Genomic DNA, 25,670 nt, shown 5'->3' with positions numbered 1-25,670 from the left:
TTGGTGACTCAAATATATTTCATACATCTAAATAACACAGATAAAATGCTTATATGTGAGAGGTTAAGTGTGAGAGAGTAAAGAATAAATGTGTTTTACCAGAGCTCGCACTGGACCGGATCACAGCTTTAAGTGATCCTAAAGTAACGCTGCCTCAACTTGTGTTCAAATTACCCCGTAGAACCGTTAAGGAGAGCGGTTGGCTGATGCAAGGCACATATTAACACATTCAAAAGAGTTAAAAGCCAAATAATGTAAAGTCTACAGAAAGGATATTCCAATAATAATGTGAATTTAGTGATGGACAAGGCTCTTGCTAAAATAATGCATTAACGTCCTAATCTGAAACAAATATAAACAGCCTGCCAATGGTAATTTAAACGAAAAGTTAATTCAAGACCATGACCTCAATGCTGGAGAAATGGAGTCGAAGGCACTGCAATCAACGTCTGTCTAAGTGACGAACATCAGCAAGACCAGCAAAAAGATTGGACACATGACCCTAGCAAAGGTGACATTAGTTAAAATAGTGCAGTCAACTTGGTCTGGAGAGGGTATGGTCTCATCTGTCATCCTAATCATGGCCAGTTATATTGAAAATCATCTGTTGCAGAGTGGCATCCCACCTTCAAAGTGATTAGGTGGGCCACCAAGGCTGGCACTAAAAATGGAACACAATTATTTGTGAATGTGCTTCAGCCTTGTAACAAACGTAATCCCTGTAATCAGTCAGGGCACAGTTCAATGCACAGAATATATAATACTGCCCCTTCATATGCAAATCAATCGCCCCCACTGCCTCCCACTCTGTTATTTCCACGGGTCAGATCAGGCCAGAGAAAGCCCCAACATACCCAAATGTCAATATAGCATTGCTGATTCACTGCTAGTTTGGGGTCAGAAAGCTCTGCTGGAGATTCCAAGTACTGGCATGCATTCTCGGTCTATATGTGAGACCAGGTTTTTCAAGCCACAGTCACCCCACCTTACTGCATACATTTCCCTCAATCTGACATGCATGGTTAGATAATAGAATCACAGCGAACCAATCCAGCTCACCTGCCAATATCACTCAATGGTGCAAACACTGCAACACAAACAGTGGGAAGGACACACAAAAAAAGACCAACCTCAGTCAGAGTACTGGGAATGCTTGGAGGGGATTGCAGAGTAAGTATGAAGCAACTTGGTGGTCATTAGAGATTTTCTTGTTGCAAATCTTACTTTTCCTGAGCCTCCCAGCACTACTGCTAGACTCAATGAAATTTTGTTTTCATTGACTTTGTCAGTGAGTGAGATTTTGTTTTATCTCATTCACATCCTGCATTTACTTTTGTTCTGGGAACACTGGACCCTTCAGCCGTTCTTATAAGATTCTATTGTGGCTAAGTCCTCTCTGTTTAGATTTGGCTTCAGGCTTTCTTATGGTAGCAGCAGCCCAACTTATGCAATGTGTTGCCTGGAACCGTTAGGGTCCCCTTTGCAATGTTGTTTTGGGTTCACTAGTGAGGCTCTAGATCCACCAGGGCAGGAGTAGTTTGGTAGTTTATAGTTTGCAGCACAAGAATGTTTCCATAGGTAACTGTGGGGATACTTTTTGCCTAACTCTTTATTCAAATAGCTTGTTTGCTACTCCAGCCACGCTTTGAACAGGCTAGTGGAAGTCATTACTTTTGTACTTATTTTTTGTATGCATTGTCCCAGGCTACTTTTGCAGCGGCAAAAATGCACTAAAAAGGACCATATACTCAAAATGGCCCTTATTCATGTTTTAAGTCTTGTTCAAGATGGCCTGTCCGTTGTTGCCTGTACATCTACCTTTTCAGGTGGGCTATGGCTCCCTTTCTTCATGCACCAGCACAGGCTTATTTTAAAAAGGCTCTCCTTTGTGTGGTGTGCTGGCAGGAAGTGATGAGGAGAGATGTCTGCCCCCAATCCACATTCCTCCAGAGGCTTGGATCTTGCTGGGTAGATTCTGGGAGGCTGGATGGCCCCTATGGGACAAGCACCTGGAATGATGCAAAGTATCCTCTTTGGAAGGCTGGAGTCACCTGACCCCATTTTCTGGCTCTAAGAAGACGAGATTGACATAGGAACCAAGTAGACAGCTGGCACTGACGTGATCCAAAGAATACAACGACCGAGAGATGCCAAAGAACTGATGCAGTAACCAGCATTGACTCAGCCAATACCTCTGTGTCCTGAACCTCAAACTTCAAATCAACAGGGATGACCTCGGAGGTGCCTTCCTACCAGAGTCTGGTGGGACCAATCAGTCACCTCTCCTACTCGATGTCCATCACTGGTTTTTAGTCAGGAGCCTGCATCTTTGCATTTCCTCTGCAAGACCTGGAATCAACTGCTCGTCATTGCAAGGACTTCTGGCTAATTAAATGGATTGAAGCCTTCATAGGCATCTCTGAAGCTCTGCTGGCCCATGTGAGGGGTCAGAAATGTTAATGTTAAAGGATATTTGTACTGCGCACTATCACCACCGGAGTGGTCCCCTGAAGCTCTGGCGGCTCTGAAACAGGAAGGGGGGATGAGTTAGTGGGAGTAATCGGGAAAAAAGCAAGAGAGCAGTGATGTGCTGTTGACAGCCTCAACATGGTTAACACTGTTTGCTGGGCTCGGGCTGTTTTCCGGTCGGTAAACATTGTGTGGTGTTGCTCTTAGTCTATGTGTGGTTTGTTTTGTTGTTGCGGTGTAGTGAAGTTTGTGCGGTTTGCTGTGGTATAGGGTTGTGGTTGTGTCTGGTTAGAGTTTGCAAGGTGTAGGCGGAGGGGTGAAATTGTTAGTGGATTTGGTTATTGGAATCAGGGTCTACAGGCGATGTGCTGAATTTCTACGTTTTTGCCTCATTGTGGCATGCGAATATCAATGCACATCAATCAAGCTCCGGCACCAGCCGACATTCACCATCCCTTCCATAAATGATGCTCGCCAATATTCACAACTGTGCTAAAATTCGGCCCTTGCCCGACTTTGGAACCAGTCTATGTGTGCGGGTAATTGGTACTCGCAATTCTATCCTAATCTGGCCTCGGTAGCATTCCGTTGCAGTCCGGACGTGGCTTCGCTCAGCAGCCGCTACTCCTACCAGATGTGACAATGGTCGGCATTCGTTATCCTACCCAGCCGCTCACGCAGGCTATCGCTCACAATCCTGTCATCTGAGCGAGGTAAGTACCACCATTCTTAGCTACGTCTAGGCACGGCATTTGCCATCACTCACAACTCTGTACGGGCTCTGCGCATGCCAACGTCCAGGGCTTCGTCCAAAATGGCAGCCGTTAACATTCATAGTTGGCATTTTCTAGCGTTCATGGGGTGGGTGGGGTTGTAGGATGGAATTGGGCAGGGGTGCCAATTCTGTCTTCCTGAGGTTGTCACTTGTGTCCTATTAAACATAACAATGTCTCTCTCGTTGTTGTAGGCCTTTCCTCAGTCGTTTCTGGGTGTTGTCTGTGTCATCCTAATATCTGTCAACCTGTTCTCTCTGTTTCCTGTTTGGTTGTTTAGATGTTTCAGTTGGTTTCTGCGGTGTTGAAGAGTCAGGCTTTTAGTAATTTTCTGAATTGTAGGTGGTCTTTGGTGTTTATTATTTCTTTTGGGATGTTGTTCCAGGTTTTTGCGGCCAGGTGGGAGAAGGATGAGCCCCCTAGTTTCTTCTTGAGGTATGGTTTTGGCTCCAGGTGGATGGTGGAGCAGGAGAAGAGCAGTTGTAGAGTCTTCGACGGGACTGGAAACCAAGACCACAAAGACAGAAGGTGGGTGGCAGAACCCTCAGCAGCCTGCACATAGAAAATAAGAGGAGTACATCTGGATGGCCCCAAGGTGGAATACATGGTTCCTACAGTTGAAAGGGGAGACCCATCTCTACCTGAGTCACCTACAACTGAAAAGGAGGTGATGGTAACCCACCTGAGGACCACCAATTACAGGGAAGTAGAGCAGAGACAATTGGCATAAAGATTGTGTGACTAAGGAAAGGAATCGTCCAGGATTTGAGAACATTGAGGACAAGGACATTTTTATGCTTACAACCTTTTTTCGTTACAAACTTTGGTCGGTAGATTCCACTGGGGTAGGAATGTACAAGGTATCCTGACCAATCCAAAAATAACACTTTTTTGGGGGGGTGGTAGTGGGCGTTCATTTTTTCCAAGGATCCATTGCAGAATCAATACTATATCCGAGGGGCCCGGAATGCGAGAAGAGGGTGGAAAAAGGCACAAGATCAAGATTCGCCAACCTCTATCCTAGGGATTCACGGTAGAAGATCTTTTTGGAATATTATTTTTAGTTGTCCGCAGGTGTTAAGATGGATTTCCGGAACCAGCCCTGTGAGGGTAGGGGGGTATAAGGCTTTTGGGAGCCTACCCTATTGCGGTGATCAGGAGGACACAAAGTTTAGCAAAACCCTATCAAGGTAGGTGGCAGAGGGGAAAGTCTTGGTCTCGGGAGGATTGTGAGCATGGTCTAGGGCTAAAATGAGTCCACACAAAGCAACACCAATAATTCCAGTTAGACAGGTAAATGCAAAAACACAATTATCTATTAGGCCTTTAAAATACACCCTAAGCAAATAGAATCTTTAGTATATATTGTCACACCAACAATAATAAAAAAGATATATACACTCACCCTTATGAGATATAGGAAAGCATTTGATTCAATAATCAGTGCAGAAAGGGTAGCACTCAGATGCATTTGAAATAGAAATGTCACTTTAGAAAAACCACAAACAGCTTTGGTAGCTTGGATATCCAACCCTAATGTGCCTTGTGCCCAAAAGTCACAAGTTACCAAAGCATATACTTTACAGGTAGGTTTATGAAGAGATTAGCAATGCCAGTGGTTTTGATTAAAAGTCGGAAAGTCAAAGTTCAGGTAATTAAACTCACTCAATCCTATTCCTTAAAATAGTCCTAGGAAGGGATCCTGGTCCAGGCCTCCACCGACCAAAGTTAGGATGTGTGATTTAGGGACTTGACTTTACGCCCTTGTAACCCTATGGAGGGCGGGAGGGGGTCAGAAAAAGGTATGTAAACTTACCCCCGACTCAGATTTATCTAGAGACCACTGATGGTGTTCCAGAATCTGTTGGGGGCACAATCCTTTGTGCTTGGTGCCTTTGATGAGGGTATATTGCGGGTGCAGAGGTGCATTTTCAGATGCAGGATTTAGTTTGTCAGTCGCAGTCCCTAGGAATCAGTTCCAGACAGCTTCCAGTAGAACACCCAAACAAAGAAAGAAGACTTCTGCAGGGCAGACCACCGCAGGACACCTACAGGGAACAAAGAAGCTGGATTGCAACGGGAGTCGCCATGGTCAAGTGGCGAAGTGAGATCTATGGACGAACAAAGAGCCAGGCCCAGCACAGCCTCTGTTGACAAGAAGTCAGAAAATGCAGGAGCATGCATCTTGTCACACAAGGTAAAGATTCTCAAGTTCCAAGGATGCACTCCGAATGGCAACGGCTGCATCAAGGTTGCCCAGGAGAGAACTGGTCAGTCCACTGGCTGGTCCAGAGACCCTTCCAAAGGCATGGATCCTCGAGACGGGTTGTTCCCATCGGTCACAACATCTGCCCAGCAAGAGACATTCAGGCCCCCCAATGTGTACTGGGACCAGACAGTCCTAGCCCCCACATTCAGGTTCACACGCAAAACTGCCCCTTTGCTCGGGAAAGCCACAGCTTTTCCCAAGAAAGAGAATTCCATATATGGCATTTCCTGATATGAAGGAAGGACGAAGGCCAAAGGACAATATGGCCTAAGAACAATTTGGCCAAAGAACAAGTGAATACCACAGGGTATGGCAATCTTAGGGTGCTAGCCACCCTTAGTAGCCATTTGCGGTAAATGAAAAAGTGAAAGAATTAAATTACCTAAACAAAGTAAAAAAAATAACAGCTGCCACTAGCTTGTCCTAGACACATTGTAAAAGTAATAAAAAACATTATATAAAAGGAGACGTTTGAAACACCCAGGATCGGCGGGGAGTGTCCGTGGTTGCAGCATTTAACAAAAACTAGCAACTGCTAATTGCGGACAGGAAACCTTATAAAAATTAAAAATGGAGTTTGTTGGCTACCCGCTCCTTTTCTTTGCTTTTTTTCCCCCATTGAAAGCTTTAGAAGTAGCAATGAGTGGGCAGCGCTGCAGGCTATTTCCTGCTGTTGTACTGCGTCACACTATAAAAAAAGGTTTCAAGGATACAGAGTATCCTAACCGCACTTCACTTAAAGGTGAGGTTTGCAATTGTAACAATACAAGAAATTGACAAAGAGAGACATTGGGCCTCATTCCGAGTTTGGTGGTGTTTTGGCAGTAAATCTGCTGAAATACTGCCAAAATCGGTTACCATTGCCACCACTTGGTCCCGTGGGTTTACAAGTGATGGTAAAGCAGTGTTAGTCACCATTTATGGAGTCTTCCAATTTTGGCAAAATTAAGTTAATTCTGCCGATGGTAAATCCACCAAACTGGTAGTTTGGTGGTGAAGGAAAAATTGAGGAAATTACGTTACGGTCTAAAAAGGGCTGCTAATAGAATTTTCCCACCCCGTCAAACTCGCAGTGAGGCCCATACTCCCTCAGTTCTGATATTCATAGGGAATGATGAGTTCCCCATACGAATGGGCAAAAGGGTAAGGGAAGCAACACTGAAGGCTTTAGTTCCGTCCAAAATGTCAGGACAGGGTTCAAAACAAAAAGAAAGGGTGTCCCATAGAAGTCTATCAGAGGAAAGCAGCAAAATGAACATCTTTCCCAAAAGCAGGAAACCATTAATAAGGGAAAGAAAGAGTGTGGAAAAGTAAAAATCCGACTTGGTCTGATCCGTTGATCCATTGTCATTAAATTAATGAGTCACACAGACATACGACAATATCGTGGGACCAGGGCCAATCCCATACATTCCAGATTGGAGTTCCTTGGCCATAGTGCATCACCTCTTAAAATAGACAAACCAAATGCACAAAAATGCAGCCAGAACATTTTGGATATACATGTACAGTATCTCTGCTAGTGTCGTCTAAGAACCGTAGGGTAGAGCTGGTGCTGGGAAGAGTAATGTCCTTTGGCACCAGTAGCAGTGGGAGTTCAATCATATCTCCATTACAAGTGCTTATACTTGAAAATCTAGAAAACACTCACAAAAGATACTAGCAATCAGTTAGGTGGATACCTGTGTTTAAATAGACACCATCTCAGAGCCAGTCTTAGCTTCACGATAAAAAGCACAACATTAGTGAAGGAAACTCAATCCTGCAACTCATATTTGCATTCTGGGATGCTTTTCAGAGAACCTGATGCCCAGGTGCACTGCTTGCAAGCTTCCCGGATAACTGCAAGAGCTTAAACCTACCTGTATGGCCCAGAGGTGTTTTCAGTGTTCACGGTAAACAAGGTGGAAGTATTGACAAATGCTGAGAGAGAATGACGCGTTCTACAAGGCAGTGTTACATGATATCATAGCTGTAAAATATAGACATATAGGCTACTGGGAATCCCGTGCACTTTTACAGTCAGACATGCATGCTGAATTATGTTCCACTATAAACCATACATGTTTAACACTGCTAATGGTACCTGGTGAGGTGCTCCTGAGAAACCAGATACAAAGGGCAGCCTTCCCAGTCAGGCTGTGACTGTCAGTTTGAGGCCAAACACACAGAGGGTGCAAGGTTGCTGTGAGACTATTCAGATAGCAGATGCCACCTTGCTGGGCTTCTGACAAAGGCCTGGAAATGAGTATGTTCTCCCTCAAGAAACCCACGATTGGAAACTAAAGGCACTTTGCACTCTTTGAAAATCACATTACTAGTTTCATAGGTCGAGCAAGAAGTTGTGTAGGTATTTTGAACACATGGCCTGGCAAACTAGCATTTGGCAGATTTTTTATTTCATGTTGAACGGTTGCCCTCCACCAATTTGGATTCTTTCCAATTGATTTTACATTTGCCTCATCGCTGCTCGCCTACATTGTTCTTCCAACCCCAAATTGTCTCTGTTCAGCTAAGCATGCCTTCTCCATCTTTTACTCCACACTTGGAAGAAACGTTCACTGCTGCGTTTGTACAGTTTTAAAATCTCACAAGATGAACGTTTTGATACCGTTTATTGGACTTACTGAAGGTACTGTGCAGAAAGTAAGGGAAAAAAGCAGTAGAAACTTAATTGGTTAAATGGACAGTATGCATGCAATGCGGGTCTGGAATTTCTGTCTCATCTAAACAGACAACAAAACTTTTAGAAGCAGGGAACACATAACGGTTGAAATGAAAAAGAGTACATACACATTTCGACCTGAGAGTTGCATTGAAAAAAAAGGAAAAGAAAAACAAATACTATTCACATTTAACTATTACATTGGGCCGAGCCAGTTATTTTAGGAAATCACCAGAGCCCACTTTAAGACTATGGCCATCATTCCGAGATGGAAGGTAGCCATGGCGCTATTTGCGCCATGGCTGCCTCCAATACCGGGTCTGGCACCGGTCTGGTTGAATGGGGACTTACCAGGTCATTCCAACCCTGGAGGACCCGGTAAGACCCCATTCAACCAACTACTCCCCATTCCCATTTGAGTCCCTATAGGGCTCAACGGGAATGGGGAAGGTGCTAATAACGGGCCCGCGAATAGCAGGCCTGTTATTAGCGCCCTGGTCCCTTAGCGGGAACTGTAAAGGACGTTTGGTCAGACCACACGTCCTTTAAGGTCCCTGCTCAGGGACCTCGGAATTGGGCGGGAAGGGATTACCGGCACCGGTCTCCTTACCAGTGCCCGGTATCCCTTAACACCCAACTCATAATGACCCCCTATGTTATCGTAAATAGTGTGAGACGTTTAAAAACGACATAATTAGGAAACAGGGCTACTTTTGTATTGTCATACACAAAAACATACGTATGTAAAGGAATATATAAAAGTTTATTCAAATATGCTTGTGCAGAACGAATTAGTTTATACTCCCCAAAAATCCTTTAAATACCATCTTACAAAAAGGCTGAACTAAATACTCATGCCTCAAACCCTTATCTTGTGCCATATGTAAATATATTTTAAATTACCTTATGCAAAGACGGAACAGTCAGAGGAAAGATCATCAAAAAATGCATGGTGGTTAAGTGAAAATAAAGTGAAACAAGAATAAACGAATTAGAATAACTTTGCAAAATCTATGTATGGACATATCAAGCACTGATTAATGAGTTGTCGGGGTTTGCTTTCTTTGTCACAGTAGTAATGATACTGGGGAGAAATCCAGAGAGGATGAACATTACACAACCATGTAACTAATAATAATCGGAAATAATTTGATAACTATGAGCCTATGTGTAAAGTTAACTGAGATGAGAAGAATCTAAGATGAACACTCGAAAGGGAGCATCTGAACATTTCTGAAGAGAGACCACTTACAAACCTTTCTCAATAATGTCAACATCAGAAGTATTCTTAACATACCTACTGATGAATGTAGCTGAAACTAGTTTCTTCTATGATAAGCATGTCATTTCATTAAATGCATCAATGGTAACTTACCCAAGTTGGGGTCAGCAGTGCTTTCTCCAATTTCTGCACCCAAGTGATCAATAAAAATTGGAGCTGGCTCCTCTTCTTTGCTCACATGGTTGTCAGTTTTGAACCCAGATACACCTGAGAATCAAGTGAAATATTAATATAAGTGTGCAACTATTGAGAGACATGTTTTGGAAAGATATAGGTTTTAGAATATTTGTAAAGAAGAATCAAAGACAACAAGACTGTACAGAAACATCCAACCAATTTGTGTAAAAGAACAGTATATTAGTAACCACTTGAAAATATTATGATACATTTGTGGATTACAAATATACGCTTGCTATCAGCCCAAGCATACGTTTGAGTTCCCAGATATAAAATGTACATCTAATTCTTTTTTTAGTTTACTAAGTCTTATTAGATATTTCAACAGATATTCATAGTCTCCTAAAACAAAATATAAAGCACATTAAGAACAACCAGTAAATCCAATGATATGAACAGTGCATGTCCTATACATCTATGGTAGATTAGCTATCCAAGATAAACAGATATCATCATACAAGTGATCGAACAAATAAAGTATCAAAATAATTAGGTTTATGGAAGACTTCAGAAGTGCATTGTGTTCAATCAGCTATAATAGCACACTTTAGGATACGTTTGTATGACAGAACAGCGGATAACATACAATACATTACAAATACACAACAAGAAATGGGGAAAAACAAAAGGAATACACATAAAACATACTATACAATCCAACACTCCTTATACATATTCAGCATCCATTTACATCAGTGATAGTAGAAACATATATTACACAATATTATAAATCCATGAGCAATGTGTGGACATATGTGGTCCTATTGTGACAAAGAAAATGGCACTCAGATTCGAATTTAGCTCTTTGTGTAAGACAGATATTGTTCCACCAACCATTGATAGTAATTGTTTGGAACTGTTGACAGTTAGATGGAATCATTCTGATAGCAATAGCAATAAAAAGGTCATATAAGATGAACAGATATTTGATTTCAAAACCGTTAAATGACATGCTGCCAAGAAGAATGTTGGTTATGGATAGAGGAATATTAACCTGCAAAATATCTTTAAAATCTCTCCATACCGTTTCCAAAAACAGGTTAATGTAAGTGCATTCAAAAACGTATGTTTGAACGAACAAGGTTAGCATTACATGACGAGCAATTCGCATCATGATCAGATTTGATATTGACTAGTTATAAATGCACTATATGTAAAAAAAGAAATTATTTTGGAGACATATTGGCAGATGTTGAGATTAATTTGATTTTCTTACAGAATGAAGGCCTACATGCTCATCAAATATCACCTCACAATCAGTTTCCCATTGAAGTTCAGATGGCCATTTAATTCTGTGCAATCAAGTATGCATTATTAATCTGTAAAGGTTAGCCCCTTTAAAAAGTGAGACTGATAACAAGCATTGTAATCTAGAATGATTAGGTACCAATCTGTTTTCGATAAAGGAATTCAAGTGGTTTAAACAAGCATTCAACAATCAATTGCATAAGTGGTAATCCGTTTGAACTGCGGAAAGGCAGTTACACTAGAGCGTAGAGTGTCATTAAAAGAAACGAAGGAAAAGAATATGTGGGTGCCATCAGCATAAAGATGAAGAGTGGTTAAAAGACGAAATAAGAGCAGAAAGAGGGGCATTGTAAAGCAGGGGACCAAGGACAGACCCTTGAGGGAACTACAAAGAAGAGGATGAAAGGAAGAAGTATGACCAGCCCACGCCACAGAGTAAGAACCCTGGTAAAGATAGGAGGGGACCATTTAAGAACCAAGCTAGATAGACCAAGAGTGGAAAGTGAGTAAATAAGAAGAGAATGATCAGCAGTATCAAATGCCACACAAAGATCCAGGAGGATGAGAAAAGAGTGGCATTTGGAGTTGCAAGCTGCAAGAAGAGTATTGGAGACATGCTAGAGAGCACTCTGCTTCTAATGAGAAGTTTGGAATCTAGATTGAATTGCAGGTAGAACAGAATGAAGACTGAGATACAGAAAACTTGTGAATAGAAAGCTCATTCAAGTTAGCAGGGATAAAGGGGCCAAGAGATGGTTTCTTCAAAATATGGAGAAATGTTTTCATCTTAATCCTTTGAAAACCGAGGTTCTATTATTATCTGCTGCTACCTTTCCTTCTACTATTTCTCCTCCCCCCGTCTCTTTCTTTTTCTTCTTCTGGTCATAACTTGGGTGTAATCTTCGACTCCACTCTCTACTTTTCTCTACATAATTCTTCCACTTCTCGATCCTGTCGCTATGCTCTTTTAAATATTTGCCATGCCCAACCTTATCTTTCCTTGCATGCTACTAAGCTTCTTCTTTTCTGTTTAGTCTTCTCCTGTATTGATTATTGTTCAGCTCTCCTCTTTTGACTTCCTGCTCCCAATGTTCTCCGCCTCCGCTCTCTCTACAACCTCTCTGTTTGTCTCCTTTTCTTTCTTCTCAATCACATCTTCTTTATTTCTATATCTCTTCTCTATTTCAAACCTTGTCTCCTTCATAATATTTTCTGTAGTGTCTTCAATTGCATCCATGGTATCGCTCCTCTTTATCTACGTTCATCTCATTCCATTCGCCTTCACATCCCCTCCATTCCCAGAATCAGTTTCTTCTCACTGTTCCTAAACCTTCATGTGCATCTTCTCGCTTTCGTTCCTTTGGTCTTCTTGCCCCTAATCATTGGAATTCCCTTCCTCTTTCTATTTGTTCCTCCCCTTTCGTTCATATTTTTCAGTCTAATCTTAAAGCCTATCTTCTATCTGATCTCGCTAACAATTAAATTGTATCTTTCTCCCCTCTGATTTTTGTATCTGGACTGTATTTTCTTGTATTGTTGCTTTTGGCGAAAAGCCCTTTATAAATCAAATACAAATACAAAATACAAATACAAATAAATATGGTGAAAACAAGCTTGAAGGTTTATCAGCAGTAATACATTCCCTAGGATTGGAGGTAGTCGCCTTAACAGGACTGGAATATCTGCAGGTGATTTGGCAAATACATATATTAATTCATTTTTGATAAATGGATAAATCATCTTTTCAACTACTGACCAAACAGGAGGGTGCTGATTGTCATCCATCAGAAACCAGAATTGAGCCTGCTTCAAAAATGAAAGCTTTATGATAGCATTTGAAATCCGGAAATCTAACACCACCATTTTCAAATGCACTCTTGAACTTATTAAGAGCAATTATTTTACTCTATTTCCCCATAAACAATTCATAAGAATTAAATAAATAGATATGAATATTGACGAGGGCAAAGATGCGGTGAGCAATAGTAATACATATATTACTGGTGTTAACATAATTCTAATTGTTTCATGGTGGCCGCACCAAGATAGATACAATGGGATCCATAAAGCAACTGAATCTCTAAGTATACTTATTCTTTTTTTATTGTATATGGTTTGACAAACCTTTTCAACATCTTAAAAATAAATGCATACATTATAGAACTAAAACATCAATGTAGGGAAAGCAATAATAAAGCAATAATAAAAATGTACTAATTCACTCATCCGTGATTAGATGTTTGGACGTTTCTATACTTTTGTGGATTTTACAAAATCTGCAAAACTGATAGTCCGTTTTAATCTGCCCTCTCATTTTTAAGATCTCAAAAGTAGGGAGCAGGTTCCAATGAAAACTTAAGAGCACTGCTCTGCGGATAATACACGGGAACAGAATAAGATCCAGAGGCACTATTCCTCTTTTTTTAAATTCAAGTTTCAGTTAGCTCATTGATGGATAACTATGAAAATTATCAACAGTCTCAATCCAATCGAAATCACACAAATGATTTTTAACCTTTCCAACAAAGAACTCTATATCCACGTTGAGCTCTTCCAAGATTGCGTTACTGTATGAACAGAGATCAGACAAAACATTTACTTTGTTCCCCTACATGCTCAAAACCATAGCTTTACTCAATAACCTGTATAACGAGGCATCCACGGGGGACAGAAGTTTCAAATATAATTGCAAACAGTTCTACTGTATTCAGGCTCTTAAATATGTTACCCCAGGTCAAATCTAATGGCAGCGATAGGAACGCAATTGGGAACTCCCAGTATTCTCCTCCAGACTTTAGCCTCTATCCGATCCAACCATTTGGGGACCACCGTGAAATATAATTCAAGGCCATAGATCATTTTAGAGATACATTTCCCCTCATAAAACTTTAATGCCGTTTGATCGAATAGCGACCACATTTTTGATTCATAATCGACCAATTGGTTTCACAGAAGAGAAGTCTTTTTAACCAAAATTGGCAGAAGAATAAGTGTAGAAGGACCAGCCAAAATAAAGAAGCCCAAGTAGATCATAATGGGAGAGGGCGAGGGAATGGCCCCTTCCGCAGGCCATGCTAGCAGGGCCTTTTTCCTCCCTCTACTGAAGCAAAGAATTTTGGTTGTAGAAGCATTGATTAAGAGGCCATTCTCTGCCACAGATTCAGAGAAAGCAGATAATAGCCTCCTTATGCCTACGCGTGTGTGGTCAAATAACAGGAAGTCGTCCGCGTATGCGAGCTAGGACATTTTGTCCTCACCCAGTTTGGGAGAAACCAGAGAAGCCATCCTTAGATACATCGGTACATCAAATACGTACATATTAAAGAGCAAGGGAGCAACTTTACAGCCCTCTCTTAGGCCGGATGGAGTAGAAATAAAGTCTGACATAAAGCCCTCTCTATTCAGACAAACCCTCACCCACGAGTTTTCATGAAGGGTCACAATGAGTTTTAGCATACCTCTGGGCATACCCCAAGAGTCCAGTTTCCACCACAGGCACCTATGGTCCACTTGGTCGAATGTCCCTGAAAGATCTATCGAGGCCACATAGGTAATAGCCATTTTATCTGACCAGGAACTTTCCTGAATGGCCCTTACCACCAAACCATTAAGATTGGTAGAGTGGCCTATACAAAAGCCTGTTTGGAAGATGGAAAACCTGTTTGCTGTGTTATTCAAGAGAGATGCAAAGATCTTGCGATCTGAATCCAAAAGGAATATTTGGATCGCATCTTGCACACCTCTTGAATATACAGACCACTCTGGCTGTATGCCAAGATGGAGGGAGAGTGCTTAACTCAGTTATGCTCTTAAAAAGAATAACCAGAGCATTCATCCAATTAAAGGGTTCAGCCCTTAAGGTGCTAATAGTTAGGCTGTTCGGGCCAGCAACCCAAAAGAGGGCTTACAAGATTTAATTAGGTCACCAACCCTCTCAATGTCCACCCTTAGCTCAAATCCTACTGGTGTTTCTGTCAATGGTCTTAGAGACGGAGATTCCTATTTCGCTTTCCCCAGAGAGTAAAGTTCTGAAAGATGAGTAACCCAGTCCTTCTCAAGGACTGTGTTAGACTGAGAGAAGAGTAATGGGACATCAAGGCCGTTGATCAGTGACCAAAAGGCACCCACATCTTTACTGATCAGTACCTGAAGCATGTTTTCTGCATCCATTTTCACAAGTTCAGCTTTCTTTTGCTTACAAAAATTCTTAAACCTTCGTTTTATTAATCTGTTTTTTACAGAGAGCTTGGTAGTCCCTCATCCCTAAGTACTTTGATTTCACACCTCATAGCTGATTTCCTGTTGGCAAGTGTTTTGTCATATACATGCAAGAGTTGCCTAGGACAATGCCTTGCCCCAATACTAACCCATTTTACTAGATTCATCATTAATTCCTCTATACTAGAGTCAAAATGAGACACGTTAAACACCCTCAACTTCCATTCAAATGATGAAGTAGACATTACTCGCTTGAGTGAATCCTTTAGAGAATCTATATTTCGTGGAGACCACCTGATCCCATTACGACCCGGTAAGACAATGGTCTATCGGTCGCCCTTCCAAATGCTCAACGGGTTTATAATTGAGGTTGACCTTAAATGTGGCACTAATAAATACAATGATCACTCCATGAGTTTTTTTCTATGCAAAAATCGGAGCATAGCTCAAAGAGGGATTGTCCCACATAAATGTAGTCCAGTGTTGACTCACTAGTACCCCGAAACCAAGTAGAGTTCCCTCCCACCTGATTACCAAACTGACCATTCAAGAGTTTCAACACCCAGGAGGTGGCTGCACAAAGCCATTGCAGCCCTGCCTGCGATTTCCATGCCAAGATCAGCAACCCATCCCTGTGTTAGCTGTAATTTCAGGAAGAAGACAACCAGCATTTAAGTCACCTCCAAGACAACCTGCTGAGACCCTCTCTTCATCTGCCAAGATGAGAGAAGGTTGATTAGGACACAGATAAACTCTTCAAGAGGCCCCATTCCCCTGTGTCAATAGATGTTAACAAGTAAAAGGGTAATTTTCTCTCCAATGCTTAGAACTTCCACTGCTAGTAGACATAGAATTTGAAACCTCCCGGGCTGTTAGGCCCATTCCAATGCAGATGGCAATAACCAGGCCACCTGCAGGGCAACCCCCTGAACTAGGTTTTGTTGCCTATGAGAAAATGCAAAAACCATCTAGCAACAGTGGAGTAGTGAGAAAAATAACAGAGGCCCTTTTCAAGGTTTCAACAGTTTCCACATTGGTTAAAAGATGACTGTTACCCCAAGAGTTCCAGGACAATAATTTTAATTCTGTAACAACCAGTATGAGGGACAACGCCCTCCTATCATCATTGTCTCCTCCTATGGACCCAAGCTGGAGCCACAGTGTGTCTGACTTGCCCGCCCCACCCTTCATGACCCCAATCTTGAGCCAGCTGCTCATTGGTGTAGTTAACACTGCAGAGCCCTTCCGGGGCTTTTGACTAAAGTGGGAGTAGGTTTGAGACTAGTTCACTTCCCTGGACCACATTAAAGACCAACCTATGCAGATTTTCCTTCTGAGACAATATCAAAACAATCACTACTCTAGAACCAATATATAGACCAACGTGCTTTGTGTCCCCTCTAACTGGAAAGAACACTCTATCAATGTCTGCTGAAGACAAGGAATGTAGTAGCCCAAGTTCACCAAAAATCAGAAGCATATTTAAACGATGTAAGCATAAAGGAACAGAGTCGCCCAAGAGGCGGGATAGATCAAGCACATTTCCACCCAGTTAGGCAACCCTAGTCAGACCTGGGCCAAAAATATGTCGAGAATGTGCGAGGTTGCGGGGGGTCTTTGGTAATACAGAGTGATACACAGGTGGATCACTCCTTACGGATGTCTGAAGTCTGTAAGGTTTTTCGGAACCCTGTTGCATAGTTTAGATTTAATTTAATAAGATTCTTACGCATTGGGTACTGTAATCTGCACCATGTGAGGCTTCCCTCCAGTCCGCAAAGATGTAAAGTTTACCAAGAAGTTTCCTCAAGTTGGAACTAACCCCCTCTGAGAAAGATCTGACCGCAGGATCCACCGGGGAGCAAAACATTGGATTTAGTTGATCAACCATCAGTAAAAGGTTAGAGGTAGAGGTAGACTTGATAAAGCTCCCAGAGGGGCCACACCAACAGCCACCTCCAGGTCCGAACAATAAACTGAATGTGGTCCCATCTTCAGCCTCTCTAATGGACAACATTCCTTGGTGAAATGGTATCGCAAGATTAAATCTGGTACTGTGTCATGTAGCCTTTGTGTTTCTTCTCGAATTAGTTCAATGAAATCGTAACCCGAGAGCACAAATGTGGCTTGTGGAAACATTTTCTCTCCTTGAGAAGGTGACAAGATAATCTCTGTTGAGCATGACAAAGCGTCTACCTGTATATTTTCGATCCAGGGAATGAAAGTGAGATGTCAAATGAACTGAGAGAAAAAAATACACCCATCTAGCATGTCTGCTATTTTGACGCTCCATCTGTTGCAGGATCTTCAAATTCTGATGATCTGTTCGAACTACGAAGGCATAAGTGGAACCCAACAACAGGTGACGCCGCTCTTGACATGCTCTCTTTATAGCCAAGAGCTCCTTTTCAAGAACTGTATAATTGACCTCGGTCTTACTTCATATTTTTGAAAGATAAGTTTTTTAGGGATTTTCCACAGGGTATTCAAATTCATTAGCATGTCTTTGTTTAGGGACTGCCCCAATGGCTGAGTTAGAAGCATCCGTTTCTAGAATAAATGGTCTTTGTTCATCTGGTGTTTTTAGTATAGGGGCATAGGTGAATGCTTCCTTTAGTTCTTGAAAGGCTGATTGAGCCGATTGATTCCAGATGAATATATTACCTTTCTTAAGGGGCTCGGTAATAGGTATGATCTTCAGGGAATAATTACGTATGAATTGCCTATAGAAATTTGCAAATCCTAGGAATCGTTGAACTTCTTTGACTGTGGCTGGTGCTTTCCACTGTAGGATGGCCCAGACTGTAGATGGATCCATAGCTGTAACTGCTTCAGACAAAATGAATCCCAAATAGTGTACACTGGTTAGGTGAAATGAGCATTTCTACAGCTTAGCATATAGATGATGCCTGTGTAGTCTCCTGAGTACTTCCGTGACATGTAAGATATGGTCTTCAACGTTTTTTGAGAAAATCAGATTATCATCTAGATATACTACCACATAATGGAGGAGTATATCTGCAAACACATGATCAATGGACCGTTGAAAAACTGCTGGTGCATTTGGTAAGCTTAAGGGTATTACTCTGTATTCATAGTGTCCCAAAGGCATGCATAAGGTGGTTTTCAATTCATCTCCTTCGCAAATTCAGATAGTGTAGGCAAGATTGGATTCTGATGCAAATATGGTTTAGACTTCAGATATAGGGAGCCGGACCCCGAGGAACAGTGCAGGTGGATGCAGGATACGGAGAGAGAGGAGCCAGGTGAGGTAAGAAGGAGATAAATAGGGTGGAAACTGGATAATAACAAAGGAAGAAATGAGAAGGGAAAATGCGGCTGAAATGCAGAGAGAACGCTCAAATGCAAAATGAGATGAGAGAGACTTCAAGGGAAAGCAGAGCGGCACAGGCTCCGGTTCCAAGGAGAAAAAGAAAGGAACAGAGAAATTAGTTAGTAGCGTATCAATACTTCACAGTAAAGTAGAAGCAACGCATCCGCTTACCGTCTCCAGGTTCCTTATTTATGAGCCAGAGCTCCGTGGTTCCACTGCTGTCACTGTTGTCTGTGGAGCGCCATCTTGTGGAACAACTAGACCGTGCTATGTAGTCCCCAACCAAGGGGCAGGCTGTCGCCATCTTGGGAGAAGTAACCTGCAGCTTGAATACTGCCTTTTCCATTTGTACCATAACGACCATCTCTGATAAGGTTGTGTTCCAACAGGGGTAGGCTGAGGCATAATGTCTATGTTGGACTGGTTCCTCAGGCCAGTACGAAAAGCTTTGATATTTAGTGCGATATTTGTTTCCCACACCATCTCTGGCTCAAAAGGCTGAATATTCGACCCACAGTCACCAGAAAGAAAGTTGAAATAGGGCAGAAAGAAGAAAGGGGGCTGACTTGTGCATAGCCTTCCCCCACAGTGTAAATGAATAAGCAGAGACAAGGAGAATCAAAGCAGGTTTAAAGCAGCTCTTAGGACAACAGCATGTGACTTCAAACCACAGTGAATGTGGGATTACCCTTATAATACTGTATGAGAAATATAATCATAACAGATGAATGAATATCCGTATAAAGGATCATAATTAGATGATATTTTGACAAGACTGCTGTGAGTAGTCAGAAACGAGAGGCGGACCCAAAGTTGTAATGTTTTCAACATCAGACATCTTTACTAAAGAAAAGGGGTTGTATGTATACAGGCCTTTCTATCCCTATCCTAAAGAGAGTTTCCCTTCCTAGAAAACTAAAACTAAAGATCAGTCAGTCTCCTTGTCAAAATGATCCTCGTGTCCAAAATGTATCTGACCCGCACACTAAAAATGAACAATCCAAGGTTTAAGGTAAGTGTCTCTGCTTTGATTTAACAAAAAGTGTGCAAAAATCAAATATGAAAATAGAACAAACAATCCTTGAATCCAGGAGGTGGTCCCGTTTCCCTGGATTATTTCAGGTAGGATAGCAAGTGTCCTTCTCATGCAATGGTTCCTTAAGAGTAGCAGAAATGTCTCTTTCATACAACACTTTCTTAGGGTTGGCAAAAAGTGTTTTTTGAAGAATAGCAAAAGCGTCTCTTTTACACAACAACGTTTCAAAGTTGGCAAAAGGGTCTCTTCAAAAACTATTGCTGCTCACCAAGACCGCATATCCCTAACTGCCTCGCTGCTGCTGCCGGCCTTTCAGCTGTCCCACTAAGGCATTCGCTGCACTTCTCCCTGTCTCACGCCGCTCCAGTAAGTTATGCTCACAGGCGGTTGCTTGGAAGCGCTTGCCTCTCTCGGCGCTTTCTGTTTTTGTGCGTCTGCTTCTGCCTTTAGTTCTGCTTCCCACTTCGCCCACTTTGCATCTCTCTTCTTCTCCTCCACTTCTCAATTACAGGTGTTCACCATGTTTAAATGTCTTGCACAGCTGATTTTCATTATAACTACTAGTCTGCATGTTTACCTTGGTGCTTCATTCAATCCACATTGACTCCTTCTCCTTACTTGAGGTTTTATGGGAGTTGAAGTCCATATGAATTTTGGATCTTTTAAAGTTACATTGTTTTGGTTCTTTGTTTAAATCAAAAGCAGACACAGGAGATGTTATATATGTAATTGTATTTTCCTCAGATTGACAGTATGCCATCAGCTCTTAAGATGTTATAGTGCTTTCTTCAAAAGGGGGGGCACCTGAGTTATTGTGTCTCTCCTAATGGAGTCATCCCCTCCTCCCGGTGGTCATCCCCTACCACATGATCCTCCCTCATAAGACGAACCCCAGGGACAGGATCAGCCAGCGGCTGCCGTTACCCTGGCCATGGGCATCAGCCGGGAACCAGTGATGCAGGATTCTTCACACTGTCAGACTTCTAAGCGTTATAATTCAAACAAAATAGAGCATCTGAGGCAGAGTTTCAAGATTGCAAGGCAAATTTTAATATACACATAAAGTACACCAGAGCGGATTTCAGGTTCAACCACGACCAGTATTTCATGGAGAGTGGAGAAGAGAAGTACCTGAAAGGTTCATGGTGTCACCTTTTATACAAAACTGAGCCTGCATCAGCATAGGTAATTTGTTATTCATTTGCAAAAGATAATAACGCAAATATGTTTAAACTACATACACAATAATTCAACCAATCCTTATCTAATCTCAAGTGGGTAGGACAAACTGTGTTTTCGGCAGATGTTCTTGCTATGTCAAGAGTCTTTACTTTACTATTGGCTCAACTGTATACTTTGTCAACCAGTTCAGTCATTGACTTGTGTTTGATATCATTAAACATAACCCTGTCTGCCGATCGGTCCAACAATGGAAATCCTATCAAAGCAAGCTTTCAAAGAGACCTTTTATGGGCTGAAAAGAACGAAAAAGGCATAGCACTGCGATACAATGAGTAATTAACCTTCGCTCAGTGCAGTCAGCCTTTACACTGTTTTAACCAACAGAATGAGGCTATATTGAAACAGGTTTTCCTACGCCGCTAAGTGGGAGGGCCTGCTTTTAATCTTATTTAACCTAAGTTGTCTCTGCGAAGGCCAAGAAACTAAAACATACCCTCTGCACAAGTCCAGTTTTTCCCACAATAACACGTTTTTGTAATGACTAAAGGAAAAGGTCACAAATACATTTCTATTTTGATTCGTTTGGTGAAATTGACAAATGCAACCCTTTTTGAACATCGCAAGAAAACTGAGTTTTGATCACAAAATGTATTAGCTTAGGGCTAAGCAAATGCACATATTATTATATTCTAACAACTGCAGAAGTCACAGGGCAAAGTGGCACCTGAGAACCAGAAAATAAGACCCACAAGAGAACAGAAGCCTGCATCTCCACCACACCTTAGCCATAATAGACCATTCGAGATCCACTGATACCTGTATAAATTACATTAGAGCATTAGGCAGCTCAGACAGAGGCTGTGGATGATGACAGCTGTTGGGAGGTTGATGGTAAAGATGTGTCCACGTTTTCCATTCTCAGTGATCTGAATAAGGACTGGGTCATCAAAAACGGAGCTTCTACAAGATCATACCCAACGTTGAGCTGCTTTAACACCCGGTAGTATGCTAACATTTCTTTCCTGCGTTGTGCCGTTTTCTTAGATACATCCTGAGGAATAAAGACTCTGTTGGCTCATTTCCTTCACCGTTTTGATGATCATTTGCAATAGAGTACATTCCAACCAAATGAAGGTCAGAGTGTGCAGGGTGGTTCGTGCTTGACTAGAATGTTCCTTTATTCCAATTCGATGTGCTCTTTGAATATTTAACATTGTAGATGGTTGAAAGTTAAGGAGAGTTGGTAACATATTTTTTAAGAAAAGAACAGAATCATCCAATTCACAGCTCTTCTGGCAGATCGGATATGCATGGGTGGTTTTCGCTGGCCTCCTTTTTCAAGTTCTTCGCTGCGCTTCTGAATATCCTTAACTGCTTTTTTCTAAGTAAGCCACTCGTGGTGATACATCCTCTACCTCACTTAGCCTTTTCTCATCCTCTCCCATTATTACCTAAAATAAAGACCATCTGTCATCCAACTGCTGAGGTTTCTGATTTGTGGTTGCCATAGATGTTTGAGAGCTCTCAACTGCAGCAATATTGCTTCCATACCAGGTTCTGTAGAAGCTTGTGGGGAAGGGATGTCACTCTTGACCTTTTTTTTAAAGTGTCAGAGGGGGAAGGACCTGAGATTTCTTTGCCCGCAGAGCCTTGTTGGGACCCCCTTTGTGAGGCCATTCCAGCAATTGTGTTTTCAAAATACCCAGCCCTTTAGGCACCACGCACACATAACCTTCAGAGGCTATATAGTTGGCCTGCCTCATAATAACCATGGTATAGGTCTCCATTACTCCTTTCCTGGGCAAACTCTTGGAGAAGTTGGCTATCTCTCAGCTGACCCTTCACACTGAATCTATTGGTTGCCTTCATGACCATCAGTCTGGCTTTAGAGCATCCAGACAAAAACACTCCCTCTGTCCTCATTCTCCTTGACCTCTCCTCTACCTTTGACACGGTTAACCACAACATCCTGATTGCACGTCTCTGTGATGCTCTGGAAATCACAGGGCAGGTTTTGGCATGGTTAACCTCCTTTCTCTCCGACCACTCATCCCAGTTGGAACTCGGAGCCCTTCTCTCAACTATAGCTCTCTCAACCTGTGGCATTACCCAGGGATCTAACCTATCCCTTGGTTCTTGAACGTTTATATGGCTGCCCTGGCACGTGTAATTTCCCCTTTCACCTCTAAATTCCAGTGTTACGCAGATGACACGCAACTTTCCTTCAGGCTACCCTCAGCCTCCTCCTCGCTCATAATCGACTGTCGGCTATTGAGTCCTGGTGTGCTACAAGCAACCTCTGCCTTAATACGAGTAAGACGGAGATTGTTTGCATTGGGACCTGTGCACCCGCTTTCCCACTTTCACTCTGTCCGGCCTCCCTTGGCCCTGCACCCGCACCCACCTGTGTGGCAAGAAACCTGGGGGTCATTTTTGATCCCACTCTCTCCTTCGCCTCTCACATTTCGGACATCTCTAAAAGGTCCAACTATCAGCTACACCTACTCAGAGGCACTCTATCCTTTCTCACTTTCCCCCAGTGGCTGATTGTCTTCAAAGCCCTGGTTCTCTCTAGGCTGGACTATTGCAACAGCCTCTTCCTAAACCTCCCTTCTTCAGCCCTGCACCCTCTGCCAGAACAGAACCACGCGACTGGCCTCAAGCCCAGGGAACACATCTCTCCAGCATTGAAATCCCTTCACAGGCTCCCTGTGGTTGCAAGGATCAAGTTCAAGACCCTCTGCATTATCCACAAGGCTTTCTGGGGCCTGGGACCTACCTACCTGCAACGCTACCTACCAAAATACTGTCCTTCATGAGCCCTCCGCTCATTTACGTCCAACCTTCTGCGAGTGAGCTGGTTCTCCATGCAGAGATTTGGAGGGAGATCCTTATCCTCAGCAGGGGCCTACCTCAGGAATAGCCTCCCTGCCACCCTCCGTCTTGAGCCCGAGCTTCTCAAGTTCCAGAAACTCCTCAAGATCTTCCTCTTCTCCTCTTCCTTCTCTCTCACTCTAGCGTGCTAACCTAGCTCCCTGCTCTCTCCCTCCCTCCCTAGCTCCCTACTCTTCCTTACAGCTTGTCGACTGGCCACCTGGTGTACCGCAGTCTCAAAAGGTCCCTGGCACCCCCGCCAGTCCTCATTCGCACTTGCCTCAGGGCCCTACACCCAACCCCCACTCACCCACTCACTGCACTTGAGAATTAACCCTAGAGAGTGTCTCTCTCTGCACTTACCCCAGTCACCACTGACCGAGTGCACTTGGACCCCCCCTTCCCTATGACCGTGTACACTTGCACAATCCTTACGCACCATGCCTGAAGATTGTCTGTCTGTTCTCCCTTGTCTTCACCCCTTAATTGCACTGGTAAAACTGCAGAATCGCTGTCAGGACCATTTGCTTCACCCTTACTGTTAAATGTATGTTACACAGTTACACTGCCTGTGCAGACAATTATCGCTCAGAATTTCAAGGGCTCTGAGCGACTGTTTTTTCCCCTGTTCCCACCCTCCTTGAGCGCTTTGAAACACTTGCCTGTGTATAGGCGCTATATAAATAAACAATACCATACCAAAGCAGTCCCTGAAAAAGGCTCAAATATTGCAAATTGAATCTTATCATCATAAAACTTTATTTCGGCTGTGTCTCCAAATATAGCATGAGACATAAAACAGGCTATGTTGAAATGAAGAGAGAACTCTCGCAGCTTCATCCATAATGGCCATTCCTAAACAAATTCATAATTAATCACATGCTGTTGCATCTAAGCAGCCAGGCTATATGTATGTAACGTGCTGTGCCAAAAACTACATACAGGTTGGTACTTGCTTTTAAATATTTAAAAGACAGTTCTATCTGGCGGATCCCTCTTTCCCTCAAGATCTGCTTTAAATACATTCTTCGTAATTTCATTGTTCTCAGGCAGATTAGCAAAAAAATGCTATTTGTTTCATTGGTGGCCCTGCATTGTGGGCATTTGCTGGTGTTGGCCGGACGCCAACTTTTGGTGAAAGAGGCGATGGGTAAAATACCCAATGTAAATCTTATGTATAAAGATCTTTCAAAATCAACGGTGACAATATCCAGGTCTTCCTTAAAACGAGGGGAAGTGCGAGCCTCCAGATATTCTGGGCCCAATTTCAATTTGGTGGCATCTACTATCAGGGCCTGGCTACTCCTTGATCTTAGGTTGGCTTTTATAACCATTACCTGGGCCATTATGGGTACCGAAGGGCTCTCTCATAACCCAAATACATCCAGATCTTGACAAGTGGCCTTTACATGTCGAGCCCATAAAGTACTTTTGCCACTGTCAAGGGCTAATAAAGATGACAATGCAGCCCAATGGGTTTCCAGATCACGTTGCTTCCAGATTCTTGCCCAAAAGAACTTTGACCAGGACCGTATCTGGACCTGGGCCGGCATCTGGTCAAGTTCAAGATAAACCAAAGCTGTGGGCGCACGGACAGGCAACATTAGTAGTTTCTTTAGAAAATTCTGCTCGTCAATTTGGATCCTTGAAATATCCCCATGTCCCCACAGTTCAGTGCCATATAGGGCTGCAGGGAGTGCCTGTTTCTGTAAAAGATCAAATGCGGGAGAGATAGCTCCACCATGTTTGACATAAAGAAACAAAATGGCTCTGGCCACTTTCTACAGGGTAATAGAGGCCTTTAAAATTTGAGATGACGACCCACAGGTCTCCTGAAATCTGAGGCCTAAGTAGTCATAGTGATTCACTTCTTCCAGTGTCTCCCCACTGGCTTCCAATATCAGACATTTGCCTTTGGAGGAGTGGGGAGGTTAAACACCATGACCTTCTATTTATCCACATTTAGTGAGAGTCCCAGTTCATCAGATTTATTCAGGAAAATAGAAAGGGGTGATTTTTTTAAACTTTGGGGGGCTGGTAGAAATCGGAACTGCGTCCTCTGCATAGAACACTGCTAGGTAGTTCCTGAAGGTCAAGTTAGGGCAATCTTGACAATCATTAATCAACCTATCGATCATTTTCT

The 25,670-nt window shown here is 42.6% G+C and overlaps 1 protein-coding gene across 1 annotated transcript in view; it reads right to left on the bottom strand.

The window, feature by feature from the left end:
- Positions 1-25,670, bottom strand: part of LOC138582144 (zinc finger protein 34-like) — a 124,802-nt gene that overhangs the window by 24,548 nt on the left and 74,584 nt on the right. The window contains exon 5 of the mRNA XM_069653168.1: positions 9,552-9,665. Within this exon, the coding sequence (XP_069509269.1) occupies positions 9,552-9,665 (114 nt within the window). The remainder of the gene's footprint in view (positions 1-9,551; positions 9,666-25,670) is intronic.

This window comes from Ambystoma mexicanum, chromosome 3q, assembly GCF_040938575.1.
Source record: "Ambystoma mexicanum isolate Mex_15411 chromosome 3q, UKY_AmexF1_1, whole genome shotgun sequence".
In the NCBI taxonomy this organism is placed as follows: Eukaryota; Metazoa; Chordata; class Amphibia; order Caudata; family Ambystomatidae; genus Ambystoma; species Ambystoma mexicanum.
The sequence above is the reverse complement of the archived record's forward strand: the minus strand, read 5'-3'. Positions and strand labels throughout refer to the sequence as shown.